General features: G+C 40.5%; 1 protein-coding gene across 1 annotated transcript in view; it reads left to right on the top strand.

Annotated features, from left to right (window-relative positions):
* The first annotated feature begins 1,292 nt into the window (after positions 1 to 1,292).
* The window catches only part of LOC102793225 (serine protease HTRA1A-like), a 28,681-nt gene continuing 9,167 nt past the window's right edge, over positions 1,293 to 20,806 (top strand). Inside the window, exons 1-3 of the mRNA XM_006783666.3 lie at positions 1,293 to 1,914; positions 10,933 to 11,032; positions 11,620 to 11,824. Of these exons, the coding sequence (XP_006783729.2) occupies positions 1,455 to 1,914; positions 10,933 to 11,032; positions 11,620 to 11,824 (765 nt within the window). The 5' untranslated portion in view covers positions 1,293 to 1,454. The remainder of the gene's footprint in view (positions 1,915 to 10,932; positions 11,033 to 11,619; positions 11,825 to 20,806) is intronic.

Genomic DNA, 20,806 nt, shown 5'->3' on the forward strand with positions numbered 1-20,806 from the left:
TTGCGTGGGTTTCAGCCGTTTTTGCATCAGCCAACAATGTGTGTTGTCTTGGACTGAAATTAAAGAGCGTTCAGCTTCAGCTCTGTTTTTGTTTTGGGTTTTTTTCTGCGAAAAAAAAAAAAATGAATGAACCCTGTCATTTAACTCTTAACATCAGCTCTGGGTTACAGTCTACATTGCATACTCTAACTGTTTCCTGTGCTATACAAGAGTCCAGTCTGTTTCCGTTATACCCCCTTCTAATTGCCCCAAAGATACAAGAGACTTGGGTTTCCTGAGCCCCAGCACACCACAGGGTCCCAAGCAGGGGCATGGAGAAATATTCTGCTGTATTTGTCGACCACATTTAAACCAAGAGGCGCATAAAAAAGAGAAAAAACAAGCCTGTCTTAACACGGTCTATCAAACTGTGTTGGGTATTTTATGAGGCTGGTTTATAGTTTACTGGACTCTTACAGCTCACCACAGACATCTTAATCTAACAAAGGTTTGCTGTTTGCCAAAATTAAAATGTGCTACTCTGATGCTGGAAATGTGTCAAGAGTTGATGTTTACAAATATTTTGAGTGATTAGTTGTACAAAACGATATTGATTGCTCTTGAATTGAGTGCATTCTTTATTTGGATACCTGTACTAGACTTGTTTATGCCCCTACTTGCTGGGTGCTTCACCCTGCATCATGATAAACAGGCCTAGATAAGTTATGTCCTCATGCAGTCTTCCAACTGGTGTACATGAACGCATAAAACCCACAATCCACGCCATTATTGTTCCACCACTGATTTTTTTAATTAGCCATGAGGCTTGTGCGGGTGCCAGGAGTGACTCACAAGGAAGCATTAAAACAGGAAAATAAATAACTACAGCATAAGGAAATAGTGACGCTGGATGTGTGGAAGGCTGTATAGAGTAAAACATCTGGGCTACATGCATCCTTATTCTGCTATTATTCATTTCATCAGTCATCGTCAGGAAACACTGATGGACTAAAAATAGTCTCGATATTCTCAATATTCTTGCTTGTTTTCAAGTTGACCTTGATATTTAAAGTTTTGTAATAGGCTGAAATAAAACTAATATATTTAAAATCACTTCCTCCCACCAGTCATGGCAATTTTCTGCTCTTTCCTCTGATTATTTATCTTCACGCTTTTGGAGACATGTCAATAATTTAACTCTTCCGTTCAGTACGTCACGTAAAGCCACCAATCACCCTGCTTGTTGTTATTATCTAGAAAGTGAGTTGCATGTTTGATGCGGTGCCAGCAAAAACGTAAAATCGCGTAATTGGTTACGCAGTGGAGTTTCTGTTAAATGCCTCTCCAGCTGGGATGACTTCCCCCTCAGCACTGAGCTCTGTCATCCCATAACACTGCTAGCACAGAGCGACCTTTTGGAACTCTTTAAAAGTTTCTGGTGAATTTTTAGGGGAGCTTCTTTTTCAGTCTGAAACATGTTTTGGTTGCTGTTGTGCGCAATCGTAGCCTTTGCAGCCGTGCCGGCGGATGCGCAAATCTCCAGCCGTTATGTTGTCGGATGTCCTTCCCGGTGTGATAAGTCGATGTGTCCTCGGCTACCAGCGGACTGTCCGACAGGACAAACCCTCGACGCCTGCCACTGCTGTGCAGTGTGCGCCTCCGGTGAAGGCGAAGCCTGCGGCGGCAGTGGGAAGCTCGGCGACCCAGTGTGCGGAGAGGAGCTGGAGTGCTCGGTCTCCGGCGGGATTGCATACACTGTGACGGTGAGGAGGAGAAGCAAGAGTGGGATTTGCGTGTGCAAAACCACCGAAGCGGTTTGTGGAAGCGATGGGGTGTCCTACCGGAATATCTGCGAGCTGAAGAGGGTCAGTCGACGGGCGCAGAAATTGCAACAGCCACCTGTTCTTTTCATTCAGCGGGGAGCCTGCGGGAAAGGTAGAACTGACACTGTTTTGATCAAGACACCCTTAACCCAAAACACACTGAGATATTGATAATAAATAGGAGGGAGTAGATTCGACGTTTAAAGTTAATTGATTACAGTAGTAGTGTCAAGAATCATGAATAGGCTACTCTCTTTTGAGCGTTGTGAGCCAAAAACATTAGTTTTGCAGCTGAAATCAATCGTTAAACTTTTACTGTAACATGGTGTCATTTTTTGGCCGTTTTACCTTCATTATTTACAACTTGTTGTTGAACGTGATCCCATCATTTCTCACTGGGCATTTATTGTCTCAAGGTCGCACAGATGTTGTAGCTCAACGCTGCATTCAGTGGCACACAATGCCCATGTGTCTGGAACCACAAGAGCAGCCATTCAAGTGGGTTTCCCCCTTGATCCTGCATTACAATTAGACTTGATCAGAGAGGGCATTTCTTTTGTTTTCTTTTCTTTTTTTTCCCCCATGGCTGAATGAAGCCACGAGTTATGCCCTGTTGTAAAGCTTGATGTGAACCTTAGGATTACTCTGGCATGCATGACCAGCAGTCACATGACTATAATCTGGTTGATTCCTTTATGCCATGTGGTCTTTGCCTGAAATATGTGCATTAGCTAAATAGAATGGAATGTCAAAACCTGATATGTATGATATAAACTGTTATTAAATATAACTGGAGATATGTTTATAATAATAAATGGAAGTGTTTCAGTATGGACATGCATTTTGTCATAGTGTCATGTGACAGGTATTTCGTGCTAATCAGTGAAGCTCACTTATAATGGGACTTCACTCTTGGCATCTGCTGCTCTGTGAAACAGCACAGCCCAAATGAGAATGCACATTCTGTACAAAATGAATCAATGAGTCATATATCATCATTAGTAGTGTAATTCTTTACAACTTATGCATGACATAAAACATCCAGGAATGAAAAAACGATCACTAGTGATGCTGCAGGTGGTAAAAACATTGTGTCCTTTATGGTTTTTACTGTTACTGTGTACGTACTTTTTTTCCTCAAATTTGGCAACATATGTGTACTTAAAAACACACGAATGACAACGTTCAACACCTGTTGCATCAAAGATCTATAACTTACCTCAAGGCTTGGAAACTTACTGAATCCACCCTGCAACAGCCCCACACCACCACCCCAGCTTCTTCCTCTCTTCTCTTTTTGACTGTGGAAGTGTCTTTCACTCCTGGTCTGTGTTGTCACTCATAAATCACACTTAACAGTCACATGAAGGAATTTCTGGCACTGATTCAAAGCCAAAATTCCACCTCTGCTGAAGACTGTTTAAAACAGGCAGGAGACATTGAGGAAAACACAAAATTAGCAACCCATATTTTCGGGAAAGTTTTACATGTACATCAAAAACCATGTGGGCACAGCGGAAGGGCAGACTGCAACGCCACATTTGTTTGTCAGTCATGTAAGCAGCTTAAACGGTTAAGTCATTCCCGAGCAGCTAACCATGTCTGAAACTGAGCAAGACTGTGGTGAGTGCTATTGATTTTCCAAGACACCCTGTGAAAATTTCCATAGCTGGAAGTTGCATTTTATTTCGTGCATTAGATGTGTCCCTTTCCAGGCTGGTGCTGACTAAGACTGTAGCAGAAGCACATATTTTAAAAAAAATGTCAACTTTAACATAAATTGTGAACAAGTCTGTTGACTCAGAATGTCAAGAGCTGACACTGAAAAGAAACTTAAACCCCTCTGAGTGCCTTGAAACACACCACAACCTGGCCTCATGTTAAGAAAAAACATGTGAGCGCAGTTGCATGATGTCATTTCGTGTCTGGACAGTAAAGACGTAGCTCATTTTGGGGGAAAAAGAAAGAAAAAACTAGGCCAAAATTTGACTGTGACCTTGGTGTCATAGTTGTCAAAAATGATCTATTTTTTTTAAAAGTGCAGAAAAAAACTTTTTGGCAGTTTAAAAGCATTAATGTGACACAGACTGACAGGAAAAGTGCTGAAGAGTATTGGAGATCAGAACTGAATCACTTGGTGCCTCTCAAACTGTGAACCAGAACTATGGTGGGGTTGCATGAAGGTGTGAACGTGAAGATGAGGCTGACTTTCTTATAATCTGTTTAGACTTTAATCCAGTTGAAACCCGATGCAGTTTGCACTGCTCTTTAATTCAGAGCTGATGTTGCAGAATGTACTCAGTGACTCCAGCGAGTGACATCTGCTGAATACGCACATTCTTCGGCAACTTGTCTCAGCCACTCATGATGTTAAAACATCATTTTTGGGCACATGCACGTGACTTGTTTTTGTTGTTCTACTTGTCAGTGTCTGCTTTTGGTTCTGAATGTCTGCCTGTCTGCTTTTCTAATCTGTTCTTTTTCCTGTTTGATGTCTGTAATTCTCCTGCTTCCTTCATTCCTCTCTCTGCTAAACTATATTTGCTGCAGCCTCTTCCTTGCTCAGCCTCTTTTTACTGTCATCAAATACTGACCGCAACATAAGCATGTAATGCTTTTGCACCACACCAAATTGCTGTACTTCCATTCTTGTCTATGGGCCATGATAAGTGTTATTAAACACTGTACTGAATATTGCATTGGTTTAATATCTTTTAAAGGGTTAAAACCTGCTCCTGCAGCTGCTGTACTGATCGACATACATCAATTTCTAACAATAAAATGTGACATGGTTTTGAATGGGTTCTCCATGCTGCTCTAACTGCCCTGTTACTAACTCAGTGTGAGTGTTTCTGGTCGTATTATGTGCTTTCAACCTTAGATGGAGTTCACAATGGAAAAAATTAAGTTCACTGGATTAAAATAGGGTAAATTGAATCAATATTGGGAATGGAAAAATTGGGTTAATTATAATAACTCAGTGAGTCATTTGAAACAGCTGTCAGTGTGTCATTGTAGTATTATAAACAGCGGCAAAGCTCAACTGTATGCTTTCATAACTGGGAAAAAGTCCCATCGAAACAAAATGATTCATGGTTTTAACACTGTAGCAAGCTAGCATTCATATGTTCTGAATTATTGTAGAAGTACACCGAGCCAAAATCAATGACCTACTGGAAGTAATTTTATAATAACATATGCACTAAGGCGCATACTTGCCATACTTTTTAAGGCCAAAGAGGGGCCATACTATTTACATTTTATTTGCTTTTTTTTTTAAGCAATCAGTACTGTCCTTTGACAACAACCCATTTGACGTACACTTTTCTTCACTCATCCACACCTCGTGTGCCATAGCTTACTTGCTGACCTGACTTTCTTTTCACTGACTGGTTCCTTTAATCCTCTATTCCACCTGGCACACCTTGTATACGGGCTATACACCCTTCCCCTCACTATTCTCATGCTAATGTGGAGTGAAAAGAGTTAATTTATTAAATATTTCTATCTTTAAGTTAATGATTTACTCTAAACTTATTTTGGCTCTTTCAGAGCTTATATGAGTTTCCCCTTTGGTTAGTTAAATCACCTTTGATCTAAAGGAAAACAAACCTAAAATTCCGGAGAATAACTGATGGCTGTGCTCTTTGCATTCCGACCGGATGTCCATGCTGATAATGATCCTTTCCTTTGCCCCTCCTTCTTAACATATCTGAAAGATTTGCAAGTGCATTAGCTTAATTCCAGCTGGGCTGAATCCACTTTGTTCACATCTATGTTTTTCCATTTCTCAAGGTTTTTTCTTGGGAGAACACAAATCGTCTTTTAGTCTGCAGGAACCAATAAAACGAAGGGTCCTATGCATGGGAAAGCTGAAGAAGAAAAGACTCCCTGATCTGTAGCTTGTGTGTTGAGTGGGGAGGGGTAATGGATGTACGGGATTGTGAGGTTAGGGGGGCTTTGAGTGTGTATGTTGGGAGGGGAGAGTACTTTTAAATTAGGTTCCTTTTAATAAATGTTGTTTTTGAATGGTTTTCCCCACATTTAATGCTTGAACTGACTCCAAAAAACTCTTTCAGACATCTGATTATTGTTAATAGATACTTAAATATTATGAGGCTTTCATTAGCAGTTACCACACTTCTCAATATGTCTTGCATATGGGCGAAATCTTAACTTCATCAGGTCACAGAAACTTAAAGCAGGTTTATTACTGTTTTTATGTCAGTATATCATTTAAATTGTGTCGTGAGAGTGTGTATACGCTTCTTTGTCAGGATAAGTTACTGCTTAGTAGGAATGCCACCCTCCCACATAAGAACAATTTTGTTTTTGGACTGCTTAAACGCCACATCCACTCTATATTACATGCAACTCACTTGACCCATCCCTACTTTTACCTTAAGTGTCATCTCCAAAATATCTGCTGAATAGCAGCATAATGTCTGTGATATTGACAAGACTGTTGATAAGTCTCAGTCTGCCATTGCCCTAAAACTCAAGTGATATTTTGTGGCGTGTTGCTAATCATTAACATTTACAGTATTACTGTTTATCATATTATCATACTACTTTTGTAGTCAGTAGTTATTTCTGCTCATGCTTTCCTATAAACTGAAGCAATTAGATTAAGTGTCTGACAGGGTGAGTCGGAGTAACAAGAGTGTGTACTTGCTATTACACCAAATATATCACTTCTTAATTTACCAAGTGTGAAATACTCCACTTCCAGTTTACTTTCTATAAAGTTGTTTATGCGTCTTTGGTGCACACAGATATACTCACCAGCCACTTTATTGCACTTGTTAGTACAAGTTTGGGCCTCATTTTGCTTTCAGAACTGCCTAAACTCTTTGTGGCACAGACTCAACAAGGTACTGTAAACATTCCGCGGTTTTTGGCATCACATAGTTGCTGCATATTTGTAGGCTGCACATCAATAATGTTGCATCACATTGCGAAGATGCTCTATTGGACTGAGATCTGGTGACTGTGGAGGCCATTTGAGTACAGTGAACTCATTGTCATGTTCAAGAAGTCACTTTGAAGTGATTTGAACTTTGTGACATGGCACATTATCCCGCCGGAAGCGCCCGGAACAAAAATGGGTACACTGTGGGCGTAAAGGGCTGGACATAGTCAGCAGTAATACTCAAATAGTGTGTGGCAATTAAACAATGCCCCTTTGGTATGAAGGGGGCCAAAGTGTATCTAGAAAATATCCCCCACACCATTACATCATCAGCCTGACCTACTGATAGAAAGCAGGGTAGATCCATGATTTCATGGTATTTACACCAAATTCTGACCCTACCATCCACATGTTGAAATCACAAATCACATGTCATCGGACAAGGAAACATTTTTCCAATTTTCAGTGTCCAATTTTGAAGACCCAATTTGAACTGTACACTCAAGTTTCCTGTTCTTAGCTGACAGGAGTGGCACCTGGTGTGGTCTTCTGTTGCTCTAGTCCATCTGCTACATCAAGATTCAATGTGCTGTGAATTCAGAGATGCTCTTCTGCATACTCTGTTTGTAGTAAGTGGCTATTTGAGTTATTACCTATCAGCTCAAAGTAGTCCGGCCATTCTCCTCTGCGCTTTGCCATCAACAAGATGTTTTCATCCAGAGAACTGGATTTTTTCTTTTTCTTTTTTCCCAGCAGATTCTGCAGTTTCTAAAATAAACAGACCATGCCATTTGATGACAATGACTATGCCACATACAAAGTCTCTTAACCCCCCCCCCCCCCCCCCATTTTTATACTCAAGTTGAATTACTTTCAGCTTGTATCACCATGTGCAAGTTATATGTGACCGACTGGTTTGATATTTGCATCAACAAGTACTTAAAGGGGTATACCTAATAAAGTGGCAAGTGAGTATATATCTCTATATGATCAATCTGCATCAAAAATGCTTTTCAGTCCATTATTGGTCATTCTGTTATTATATGCATATTATATGTGTCTATGTTGGTTTTGTCGCCTATGAGAAAAACGCTACGTTACTTGGATTTCTAGTTCAATCTGCTTTTTGAACTAAAAAGCCATTTGCCTTGTTTATTAGTGACCTACAGCTTACTTTTACATTAGCTTCTAAATGATTGCCTATAGGTAATCTCCAAATAGCTCCTCCGGGCAAATTATACTCATTAAATTAGCATGCAGTTATTTTGAAACTGCATGCAGTTTGAGTGTATTATAATGTACTCTGTGACACCCTAAACAAGCCCATTTTCAAAAGAAGTTGAACGCACCACTTCTCACACCATCAAAAGTATGTCCTCTTTTCTTTTCTTATAATGACTCTAATTAAATGTATAAATGTCACACACACACATAAGCTGTTTAGAAAATTACCTTGCAATCACAGATCCCATCTTACTATAGCAGCAGTTCAGCAGATGGAGAGGTTTTTCGTGAGCAATACTTAGATGAGACAGTGATCAGAAGCCTTTAAATCCCACTTTCTCGCCACATATCAAGATGAATCAGTCACGTTTTGGCATCTAGACGCTTCTTTTCAGTTTCGCTCATAAGTCAACTTAATTTTCCAAGAGTAAAGTCTTTCTAAGCTTCAGCTGTAAGCTCAGTTGAGCAATGAAATGATCTATCTCACTATATAACTCAGGAGAAAATGGCTGATTCATGACATCCCGTCTCTACCAAATCACCACCGCTAGGCCTATAAGTCTGCTATCATCACACTGGCATTGTAGTGGCAGCAGAGTGTTCCTGGTTTCCGCATGTGTGCAAGGAGGCCTCACTCATTATAACATGGTGAAGTGGAAGAGACTGGGAGCCTGTTTGTGCACTCCAGAAACAACACAGATTCTGGACCCCGGGCCCTGCTTTCTCTCACAGTAATCCTATCAGAGCTGACCACGAAACCCCCCGGGTTTGAAGCTAGCAGGGAGGAAATTACTCCAACATTTCCATCTTTTCTTCATGCTATTGCAAGAAGGTTGTTTGACCTTTATAGTGTTTAATACTTGATTTAAAGTTCAGGAAAATATATGTCGAGGTTGGGGAAAAGAAAGTGGTTACATTTATTTATGAGCAACTTGGTTTTCTTTTTTTTCTTTCAGTGGCTTTTAGCTCTAAGAATAGCATTTGGTACACCGTATACCCAGAAATAATCATCAACTATTTGATGGATTATAGTAAAATTCTGCACAGGGCATCTTAATCACCAAATGCCCAGAAACCTGCTAACTTTGGTGAGCCCCTCATTTGTCCTTTCATTACATTATGATGTGGGCATCTGATTTTTCTTTTTAGAGAAATAGCTTGACAATTATTAGCAGGACTGAAATGGATTTCAGTACATACATCCGTGAGGTGAAAAACTCCACAACTCAAAAGATTTCTAGTAAAATTATTGATTTGGAAAACATTTATGATGCTGAAAGGGTTTATCTTGAAGGAATTTTCACCCCAAAATGTACTTTATACGTTTTCCTCCGGACTGTAGCACTGTTCATTCATCTAGACTGTTTTGGTGTCCAGTTTTGGACATATTGGCGCCTCACTTTAATTTATTAGAAATAAATGATATTCCTTGTGCTTAACTCAACAACAGTGTCTCTTTCCAAAAAGCACGACCTTACTGCCGTTGTTAATATTTAGTAACATGAGCAAAAAATCCATAAACCTTACAGCAAGTAAATTTATGTAGAGCTGTTTTCTGTCTACATCCAGTGTAAAGGAATTTGAATTACATTACAGCTCAGCTGAGGGAAGGTGGGAGGACAATATTACCAGAATCACTACTACTGTGAGCTTCTTGTTGTGCATGCATGCATCTTTCTGTGTTTATGATTCAGTTAAAAACACAACAGTTTATAACCAAGGCCCACTTTTTCCTGAGCTACCATTGTGAAGTGTCTGAGCATTTTAGCTTTTAGAACTGGAAGTGCTGGAAGGGGTGGGTCCAACATGGAAACCACATACTCATCAGGAAAGTGTTAATCCAAGTAATTTTCCTTATGACTTCTTCCAGCAGGGGTTGGTAATTAGTTTTCCCAAGAGGCCTCATGAGAAACTGTTGTGAACTGTAGTGAAGGGCCTCTCCGATAAGTTAAACTCAGTTCTGCTCATTGTTAATTTTATGTCTTCATTAACTTTTCAGTGCGGCCCACTGCAACAGTCCACTAGAAAGAGATCTGGCGTTGCTTTTCAGATACAGAACTGATTTGTATCCATCTTTTATCTTCAGTATATAATGACAGTTGCTAGCTAACAGAACACTCTCACAGCTAACAAACTCCCGCTAAACAAATTTTGGTGCTTCACTGCGACCACCAAGACTTCAACCACATGCAGAAGAATTTACTTCCTGCAGTTTGTCAAATGTTTGTGGACTGTACTTTTTAATGGTGTTCCATACAGCAGCGTGATGCTCATTAAATGCTGGTGTTAGCTTAACTGCAACTCAAGTGTCTCTTTGTTGTTCCTTAACCCTTCAGTGCAATCACTGATATCCAGGGGATTATACTTTTGCAATTTCTGTCATCTAGGAGAAAGTAATGACTGAAAATTGTTCTTGTGAGACAAAATAGTTCAAAGTACGTGGCAAAATAACAGCTTATGGATGGAAGGATGAAAAGCAAAGAGGGAAAGGTTGGGGACGTCTTGATTCATAGCCTTGCTTAAACTGTCATTTGAGTAGGATTTAATGAGCAGGTAAGTCAGTCAGCATTTCCTGACTTAGCCAAAGCTGGATGGGTGATTCAGTGAGTTTGGCAGTCCCTTAACATACAGTGTCACACTGTCTGTGTTATACTTGACAAAAGAGCTGTGGATGGTTTTAGAACTGCTCTATTTTCACCCTTAACCATGGGGTAAGATAAGGGTAAATGTCAGTGTGAAGTGTTTATTTGTAAGGTTTATTACCAGACTCTGTAAATGAGTGAGTACATGTGTGTCAGACCTAGACAGTCTCAACCGCAGATGAACTGTCATCGGTTCTTTTCCCAGATGTGTTATGATGAAGGTTAGTTTAATTTGTTGGTTCTCTATCCTCACACAGCTCTTACATCATGCAGTATTTCCATGCATCTTTTGTTTGTTTTTACCAGGCTGACATCCTATTTGTGTATTTGTGTGTGCATGATGTGTTTCCAGCTCAAGACAATCCAGACAGCCCGAGGCACAAATACAACTTCATTGCCGACGTGGTGGAGAAAATTGCTCCGTCTGTGGTTCACATTGAACTTTACCGCAAGTATGAGCCGCGTACCTGTGTGTCTGTGCTCGGTGCTGGGGAGGGGCAGACTGAAAAACCCTAGAATTTACAACTTACCTGTGTACTTAAACACACTGCACCAGTTGGTAGAGCACCTTATTCTCAAGTTTAGTCTTTCATCTTCTTTTTAAAAATCATCCGACCAGATTTTTGTGCTTTTTAATCTCTGCTTCATGTTCTTTGACACTTTGATTCTTCATCTGTCTCATCTCTCTTCTGTCTGTCACCATCACTTGTGAAGTGGTTTTTTTTGAAGGTCAAAACTCTCTGATTTTCAGATTTCTGTCTCTCCTTCTTCCGTCGTTGTTTCACTTAGATCTGTCTCTTGTTTTATTCATCTCCCCAGCTTAGCTTTATATACTCACCTTCTTACTGTTTATATATATATAGTTAGTATACATACTCAGATGCTTTAAACTTTTTTGGTTTGCATTTAACACTTCTATTACACCATGTACAGCTTTATTTTACTATTCTGGAAAAACTGTTAAAGGGGAGAGGAAAGAATACCAGTAGTCTAACCTTTTCCTACTCTTTCCTAATGTCTCTCTTTCTTCCCTCCACAGGATGACTTATTCCAAGCGTGAAGTGGCAGTGGCCAGTGGTTCTGGTTTTGTTGTGTCTGAAGATGGCCAAATTGTGACCAATGCCCACGTGGTGGCCAATAAACACAGAGTGAAAGTGGAGCTAAAGAGCGGCGCCTCCTATGATGCCAAAATCAAAGACGTGGATGAGAAATCAGACATCGCCCTCATTAAGATTGATGCACCGGTTAGTTAAAGTGTCAAACTTCTAGAAATCTTGCAAAATATAGAAGATGTGGTAGTTAGAGGTGTTCTGAGTGAACACCATTAATTTTTTTGTTCGCGTTTGATTTTCTTGCTTCGTATCTAAGCAAGCACACCATAAAAGGAATAGTTTTAAATACTGGAAATAGTCCTCATTCACTTTCTTGCCAAGAGTGAGATAAGAAGATCAATAAGACCATACATCTGTCTACATTAAACATTAAGCAAGAGCCAGATGTGCTTATTAGCTTTGTTTTCAGTGTAAAGACTTAGCAGTAGAGACTCAAAGCAGGCATGCACTTGGCTTCTGTTCGCCAAGAAATAATACGAGCATTTAACTACTTGTTTATAGTTATTTGACATTTCTATTTATGTACTGATTAAACAAACGAGACGAAGGTATGCTTTCAGTTTTTCTCTGACAGTCTTTATGCGCATCTAAGCTAATTGCATTTTGGCTTTAATTCTTAGCTAGCATGCAGACTTGAGGGTGTTATTGAACTTCTAACAATATCTAATTTTCAGCTATAAGTATTTTCTAAAATTTCATGGTAAGTTTTTAATGATTTCTTTGAACTATCTGTTTTGCAGGGTGCAATGACTGTACATGTACATGTTTAATGACTTTAAATTTGGTGCACAAGTTTGATTTTATTTGGGATTTTATGTCATCCACACAGGGTCAGAATTATACAGGCTCAACTATATACAAACACCCCTATTAATATGTGGTTAAATTTCCCTTAGCAAGTTTCACCTCTTGTTCTCTTGCTGCTGTGGCCAAATATCAGTCTTGGTCTCGTCTGACTGTAAAACTTTTCTCTAGAAGACATGTGGTTAGTGCATGTTGGCAGCTGCAAATTTTAGTCATGCTTACTGTTGTTGCAGGGCCTTCTTTCCTGGTCAGCCCCCTATTGGTCCATGGTGGTTTAAAACTTTCTTTTCTATGTACAGTAAAGGTGGTGTTGCAGTAGTTTCCAGTTCATGGCAGGCTTGTGTCTTGGTATTTCCTGGGTTGTTTTTAAGCATTTTAACCAATTTTCTCTCATCTGAGGGTGACACTTTGGCTCTTCTTGCAGACTTTGGCAAAGTTGTCACAATTCTGATTAACTTATACATTTGTTTGAACTGATGATCTTGGAATATCCAGTATTTTAGAAATGGCTCCAAGACACCTTCATAACTTGTGTAAAGCTACAATTCGTCTTCTTACATCTTTGCTGAATTCGTTGGACTCTCCTGTTGTTCTTTTTTTGTTTTTTGTTCTGAGTATTGGTCAGTATTGATCATTGAGTCAAACAAATCCTTTTTATCCTGACAAAGACAAACTACCAGCTGCAATGGTAAATGGCCTGTATTTATATAGCGCTTTACTAGTCCCTAAGGACCCCAAAGCGCTTTACATATCCAGTCATCCACCCATTCACACACACATTCACACACTGGTGATGGCAAGCTACATTGTAGCCACAGCCACTCTGGGGCGCACTGACAGAGGCGAGGCTGCCGGACACTGGCGCCACCGGGCCCTCTGACCACCACCAGTAGGCAACGGGTGAAGTGTCTTGCCCAAGGACACAACAACCGAGACTGTCCAAGCCGGGGCTCGAACCGGCAACCTTCCGATTACAAGGCGAACTCCCAACTCTTGAGCCACGATCGCCCGCAATGAATCATGATCACTGAGAAGTTAGTAGACCTTGGCCTTTTCAAGTTAATAGATCCTGCAGAACCTTCAAAGTCACTTATTAAATGATTTAAGTAAATGTATATATGTATATATTTGACTTTTGACTGTAGTGATAAAATCTGAACCAATTCTTGTTTTTTAAAATGCTATACAATTATTCCACCATTATATTAGCATGTTTTCCGTGCCCTTGATGACTGTACATAAATGTCCCATCTCTTTGTCTAGTCCCATACTGCAGTGACTGTAAAGGGAAACAGCTTTTACAAAATTACAGACATACCTTTGTGTGTCTATTGCCATGTATGTACAAGTCTCTGAATTGGTTTCACTGAGTACTGTACCGAGTTCATTTGGCCAAATTAAGACTTGACAAATAAGCATTTATCCAAAGAGTCCTGAGTTAGGTGAAGTGAGAAAGTTTGCAAAGGTATTTTTGACCAAGCTTTCTGAAGTCACAGCCAGCACAACAGAATAAAAATATTAACTCACAGTTTTGTAATTCTCCCGTTAAACTGCTGTTAAAAAACTATTTTGTTGGTTTGGCGATTCAAGTCTGGAATGAAAGTGTTCCAAATTTAGCCTAGTACTCAGAGTGCAAGTGAAGCAAAGTGAGCATGCAGGTGCAACCAGATGGGTCTTTAAAACACAGCTGGCTTGCAGTCAGTCCAGATCTTGTTAGTGTTCATACACAACAAGCTGCAAAAACAAATGACAGATACTACAATGCTTGTTTCACAACCAATTTGCAGAGACACTCACTTATTCCTGGCAGGTAAAAATCTTTGGACGGTGTTGATATTTAAAGGAAAACACATTGCTTTGTAGCACATATGTTTGTTACATTTTCTCTCCAGTTCTCTCAACGTCCCTATCTGTCTGCGTTTTTGTCTGTCTACTGGACCAGAGGGATCCACGTTGCATGTTAATCACAGCCAGTCATGTGAAGGAATGTGTGGCAGAGAGCCACGGCCTATTGACTGCGAATCATAGCAGAGCTGCATTAGGGAGCTCACTCTCATGGCTCTGTGACACAGCTGAAAAGTTGGTCACGATTGCAGAGTGAGGTGTGTTACAAAGACCCCCCCAACCACCCTTAAGTCTGAAGAGGTTGAAGCATTCAGGTTTTGTTCGGTCCACAGTGTGAGCAAGGAGTGCAGAAAAGAGCAGTGACATGTGCTTTGTGTTTGTTCATTCTATGATAAAACCTGTTCAGTCTGTTGATGACAGTCTGGTCTTTATTGAGGGGGATTTCCCCTGTTTGTTTGCAGCGTATGGTCAGTGGCTGTGCAGATTCAGGAATGACTGGTACTTATAACATGTAGTAACATAAAGATATAGGCCGTTTAAGAATCTTCATCATCATAGAAACCTTTCACTGCAAATGCATTTGAAACATTTCGATGCATCAGACTTTTTCTTGATAAACAACAAACCTGCTTTACTAAAAAATCTCCTGCAAAATAAGAAGCAGGTAATTTGAGTAGGTTTGCTGTAATTCAAGACATTCAACACTATGAGTAGGAAGTGTTTGTTTTATATGAAGCCAGAATGAGTTATCCAGACCATGTGTCAGCGATAAAGCCCCAGAAGACCTGTGGTCACTTTGCAAAGTCACCATTATTTAGATTTTCATTTGGAACTCGGATTTCTATGAATGTGCAGAACTTAGTGTGTGGAACTAGTGAAAGCTATTAGATGGAAAATTAGACAATGAGTCTGTTATAATGTGAGGGCAGGAGGGCAAGCAAAGTTGGTTTGCATTAAAAGGGTCATTAAAACCATGCAGAATAATTACCTTGGGTTGTTTAATTACAGCACCTAAAGTGTAATAACCACATATTTCAACTTCATAATAGTCTTCTTTTATTACCACAGTTTTAGACGACAGAGTAATGTCAACATAAAATCTGAGGTATGAATAGGAAGACTTCAAATAAGCCATCGTGATAGTAGCCAAAGGTTAGTGAAGCCTCCAGCACAGCAATTTAACCATCAGCATCTTAGTGTTTTCAAACTGGATGTCATGAGTAAAGGGGCAGTTCTGACCGTGAAACCTAAGACTTCCCACTCATACTGTTGAATATCCTACTTTATACTACATTTTACTGTAAAGGTGAGTCTGTGCTCACAGACTAAGAAGCAAAAGGATCATTTTCCCCTAGACTCCTCTGAAAGCACACATTTTTGTAACTAGAGGATCATCCACTGCTGGCTATTAAGAATGGTTTGACTTTCAGATCCAAAAGCTACATCCATCTTTTATATACAGTCTGTAATCCATATCATTAAAATGACACAATCTTTTAGTTTTGAAGATGTTAATAGCTGAATTTGGCAGAGAATAATTCATTCAATGCCTATTCACTGTCTATGAATGAATCAACAAAAAGTGATGTTGGCTATTTCTATATCATATTAATTTTCAGAGTAAGTAAGAAAAAGCAAATATTCTCTTGTTTAAGCTTTCTATTTTTTGTGTTCAGAAAGATTTGAGGGATTTTAATTTTTTTAAGTTACAGAGGTCAGTTTTCGGCTATTTTGTTGCTGAAAGTCTTCCATCGTCCCCTCCATCAGTCATCATTTGCCTTTGCTTACCAGCCCCAATAGTGTTCTTCCAGTTAAATAAAAGCTAATTGTTTACAATGTCAGCAGTATAGAAGCAGCCAAAAATAATCAATAAAACTCCACAATGGTACAATTGTTTATGAGTGAGAAAGTTTAAAGTTAAGTTTTCCCTGACTGTATAATGAATCTCTTCTCTTTTCTTTCTCTCTCTTTTTCTATGTGAAACTAGAGTTTATTGGTAGCTGGGCCCAGTCTGTTCCTGGGGCTGTGGTCTGCCCCTCAGCTCTGGGGAACACATTAGTCTGTCTACAGCAGCTGGAACTTCAGAGGGGGACGGAAAGAGGGGGAAAAAGTGCTGTGCTCACTTGTTCCTGTGTAGAGAGTATGGGGGGAAAGAGAAAGCAAGAGGGACAGAGAATGAGAGGGTGATGTGGCCAAGGCCTGGAAAATGGATCCACATGTCTGAAGGACTTTGTGAGCTAATAGGTTAATGATTGCACTGCGTGATGCGCGTGATAGAGCCCATCAAGCTTCAGGTTTTTAAGTCTTTCAGACCCTTGTTCACTTATACCTGTAAGTGATTCCAAAGCCTGTTGGACATTTGTTTACTTAGGCTGATAGAGAGCCCCACAGACTGCCTCGGAAGAACTTCAAAATGTTCCAAATGTCCCGTGCAGTGTGTCATATTTTTTAATGTTTCAGTTTATGGCTTAATCTGAGCAGTTATTAAAAAATTATTTGGTTGCTTTAATAAAATGCAAATGTACTGCCATGCATTATCTTTGACTCTGCAGCTTAAAGGTGCCTCTTACCTCTTTACTTCAAAGTCCCTTAACACTGCAGCTCTGCATAGTAATCCAGTGCGAGAGCTCTACTTGACCACAGGAAGGCTGTAGTGTGTGATGTGTGTGTTAGGAACATCCATACATCCATACATCCATTGGGGCAGGAATTCGTCCCTGACCCAGAGTGGGCACTCCAACCTTTTCCAGCTGAGGACCATGGCCTCAGATTTAAAGGTGCTGATTCTCATTCCCAGAGGTACCACCCCTGATCTCCACTCAACATTGGAGAGGCGTGTCAACCAGGACACCCCAACAACATCCAGAGCCTTCAGGAAATCAGGGCGGACCTCATCCACTCCAGGGGCTCTGCCACCAAGGCATTGTTTAACTGCCTCAGTGACGTCAACCCCAGAGATTGGCAGATCACCCCCTCACCCCCAGACTCTGCTTCCTCCACAGAAGATGTGCCAGTGGGTTTAAAGAAGTCCTTGAAGTGTTCCAGCAAGCCGAGGGGTTACTAGGATACCTACCCCAGCCTGCCGCCTCTCACCAGGGGCAACTCCAGATTGAGACAGAGCCCAGTCCCTCTTCAGAAGACTGGTTCCAGAGCCCAAGCCATGCGTTGAGGAGAGCCCAACTATATCTAGCTGGTACCTCCCAACCTCATCACTCAGGCTCTTTCCCCACCAGAGAGGTGATATTCTATGTCTCTATTGCCAGTCTTGGTAGCTGGGGATCAGTCTGCCAGGGCATCCGCTCCTGGCCGCCAACCGGCAAACAATGCGCCCAACCCCTACGGCGCCTCCTGTGGGTGATGGGCCTGCAGGAGGATGGGTCCATGTCCCTTTTTCGGGCTGTGCCCGACCGGGCCCCATGGACTAAGGCCTGGCCAACAGACGCTCCCTAGCCCTGGCTCCAGGCTGGGGCCCTGGTAACCCTATCCCGAGCAGAGTGAACTGTTCCCTTGGTGTTCTACTCATGGGGGTGTTCTGAATTGCTCTTTGTCTGGTCCCTCACCCAGGACCAATTTGCCATGGGAGACTCTACCAGGGGGCAGAAACCCCTGGACAACATAGCCCCTGGGATCCCTGGGGCACACGAACCCCTCCACCACGATAAGATAGTGATTTGCATAGGGGGTGGAATAGTGAGGACAAAATGTTAAAATTACCGAACTCTACCTTACTTTCAATGATATTCATCTTCTAAAGATATTGTGAAAGGGATTGAGCTTTTTATTCAGGTATATTAAAATTTAAACTGCAATTGTTAACAATGGCGAGGGCATGAAAGTCTTGGCGGGATATTCATTATCCCCTATCTGGATATCCTAGGCCTTGAAAAATAGGCCACTGCCTCCAGAGAAGTGAACAAAGTAGCTGAATCTGGCCATCACATTTTGTATTATTTGTAGGCAACAGAGCAAGCAGCCATGATTTTACTAAATTAAAATCTGCTTTTGCCCACTTACATCTGAAATCACTGAGAGGCTAAATGCTGAGTTATAAATGTGCCATCAATATCACTGTAAGTGTATATCCTAGAATGGGTGAAAAAAAGCTTTTTGAAGATAAGGTGACTCAAAAAGATTCAAAGTTAATGAGTCATTAACTTTTTCTCAGCTTTACAAGTGCTGTATTGTGGTAAAACAAGTCTTTTATTCTCCATGTGTTCTCATGCAACAATAGAACTGTTTTTACTGGCGATCAACATTTTTAACCAGTCTCTCTGGGAAATTTGCCTGGTGTTGGTTTGGACAGGGCTGGATTTTGTTTGTGTGTGTGTGTGTCTGTGTTATGTGAATGTCCGTAAAGCAGCCTGCACTGATCTGTTTATTTTGTCTGTTTATATTAGTAACACTGGGTAAATATTTCTGCAGAAGATGCCCACATTTCATTTGAAATCCCTCAATTAACAGAGGTGATAGACAAAAGCAGTTATTCAAACCATTATGAAAGTGTATGAGTCCGCATTTGTCCACATGGGTGTAAGACAGCTCACAGCGGGGACGTGGAGGTCATGCTCCTCTGCCAGTGGAAAGACACTGTGTGTCGCCTTTGGAGACAGGCAAAAAGGAAATGAATCACTTCCTCCTCCCCTCCTGAGCCATCTATTCTCCTTCATCTCTCTCTTCTGTAACCAAAAAGGTTCCCAGGCCTAAAGATGCAGTAGTATGGGAAAAGAGCCAAGGAAATGGACACATAGACACACACAGTTTTACCCGACTGGGTGTTGACACTCATTGTCTTGGCCTACTTTTTTGATGTGTAATTGTTTTCTTGGCAACAGCCTTGCCCACGGGATTACTGGCATATTTGACTCAGTGCTGATTATCAATAACCTTTATTGTTTCCCTAATGACACAAGGTATGATGCATCTTAAGCTATGTAGGTATGAGACAACTGCAAGCTATTTTAAAGGCAGCTGAGTGAACCCGTGTTTTAAGGTTAGTCCACTCAGATTTTTTTAATAAAAAGTCACATTTACTCCAGTGGCATATAAACAAGGACACAGGCTTTTGGCCCTGTTTAAAACCTTGCTCTGAAACCAAGCACACTCGCTACTTATGTTTAAGTGTAATTAGAGTTTTTACATTCATAAATCAGCAGTGACACATCTTCCGGGAAACAAATGAATCTACAGATTGCATTTTGAATCGTTTTTACAAGTTTTGTTAGTTTCATTTCCTCAGATATATCAGGCAATTAATAAGAAGCCAGAAATTGTAAGAAAATGCATAGCTTTCGGTTCTCTCCACTAACACAGAGATGTAACATGTAATGTCAGACTGATTGTGCTGATTTGTGTTGTCACCTGACAAAGGCCCTCTCTGAACCAGAAAAAAAATGTTTTAAAAGTGCACTGTTATAGGCTCCAAAATGTAAACACCACTCATATTTATTGCATTATTGGGGACAGATATCTCAAATCCAGTACAAAATTAGGCTAAGGCATCGTATATCTAGGTATAACTGTTTGGTTCTTAATCTGGATAGATGACACATTACCTTTAGCCAGTTTTTCCTGGCTTTTATTATCTGTTAACTTATTGCAGCTGTCATACTCAACAATTTGGGTGCGTGCTTAAAGAAAGTATAACACACCAGAAACATCTGGTTCCTGAACAGGGAGAATTGTGCTACTCCACCATATAAAGACAGGTAAACGATAATAACCTCCTGAGATATACAGCATAATTCCTATAGGCATATTAGTGTTACTGTCACAGGTTTTCGCTTTTTGTCAAAATTACCTCTACAATAGCAAAGAAGCTATTCATCTGAAATTAGATGGAGACTAGGAGAATGAGTAGTTTTAGCAAATGCCCCTAAATGACACATTTATGTTCTAGTGAAGTAGTTCTTTTAATAGGTCTAATAATTGGCATGAAAGGCAAACAGGAAGTAAAGTGACCTCTTTTTCATTGGAACCATTTCCACTAGCACCTGCACGTTACCATCAAACGGGTGAGCCCAAAGTTGGAAACACTGATGTCAGTGGCTCTGGGAGGGGCCATCATAGTTAATTCGCCAATGACCTGCAGATTCTTTTTGCCATGATTTTTTTCCTGTCTTTTTTTACCCCAGCTCTTGATACATAATGCTACATAATGTTGCTTGTCGATCTAATCAAAATGTAGATTGCTTCTCCAAAGACAAAAGGCAAAACTGGCACCAGAGCTGTAACAGTAACAACATGGACACGGTGTCGGAAAATGTGGAAAGGGTCAGGGAGAATGTTAGGGGCAGATAGATGGTTAAAGGACTTGATCCATTTTTTATATCTCCTGTTATACTCAGGGTCAGCACAAGTATGGCATATTCCAGCACATATTGGCCAAGAGGTTGGCTCAACCCCAAAGTAGCTACCAGCCTTAAAAGAACAGAAACATCTTGAGCGCCATGTAAATACTTCAAGTAA

Source organism: Neolamprologus brichardi, chromosome 13 (assembly GCF_056152115.1).
Source record: "Neolamprologus brichardi isolate AB-2024 chromosome 13, ASM5615211v1, whole genome shotgun sequence".
Taxonomy (NCBI): domain Eukaryota; kingdom Metazoa; phylum Chordata; class Actinopteri; order Cichliformes; family Cichlidae; genus Neolamprologus; species Neolamprologus brichardi.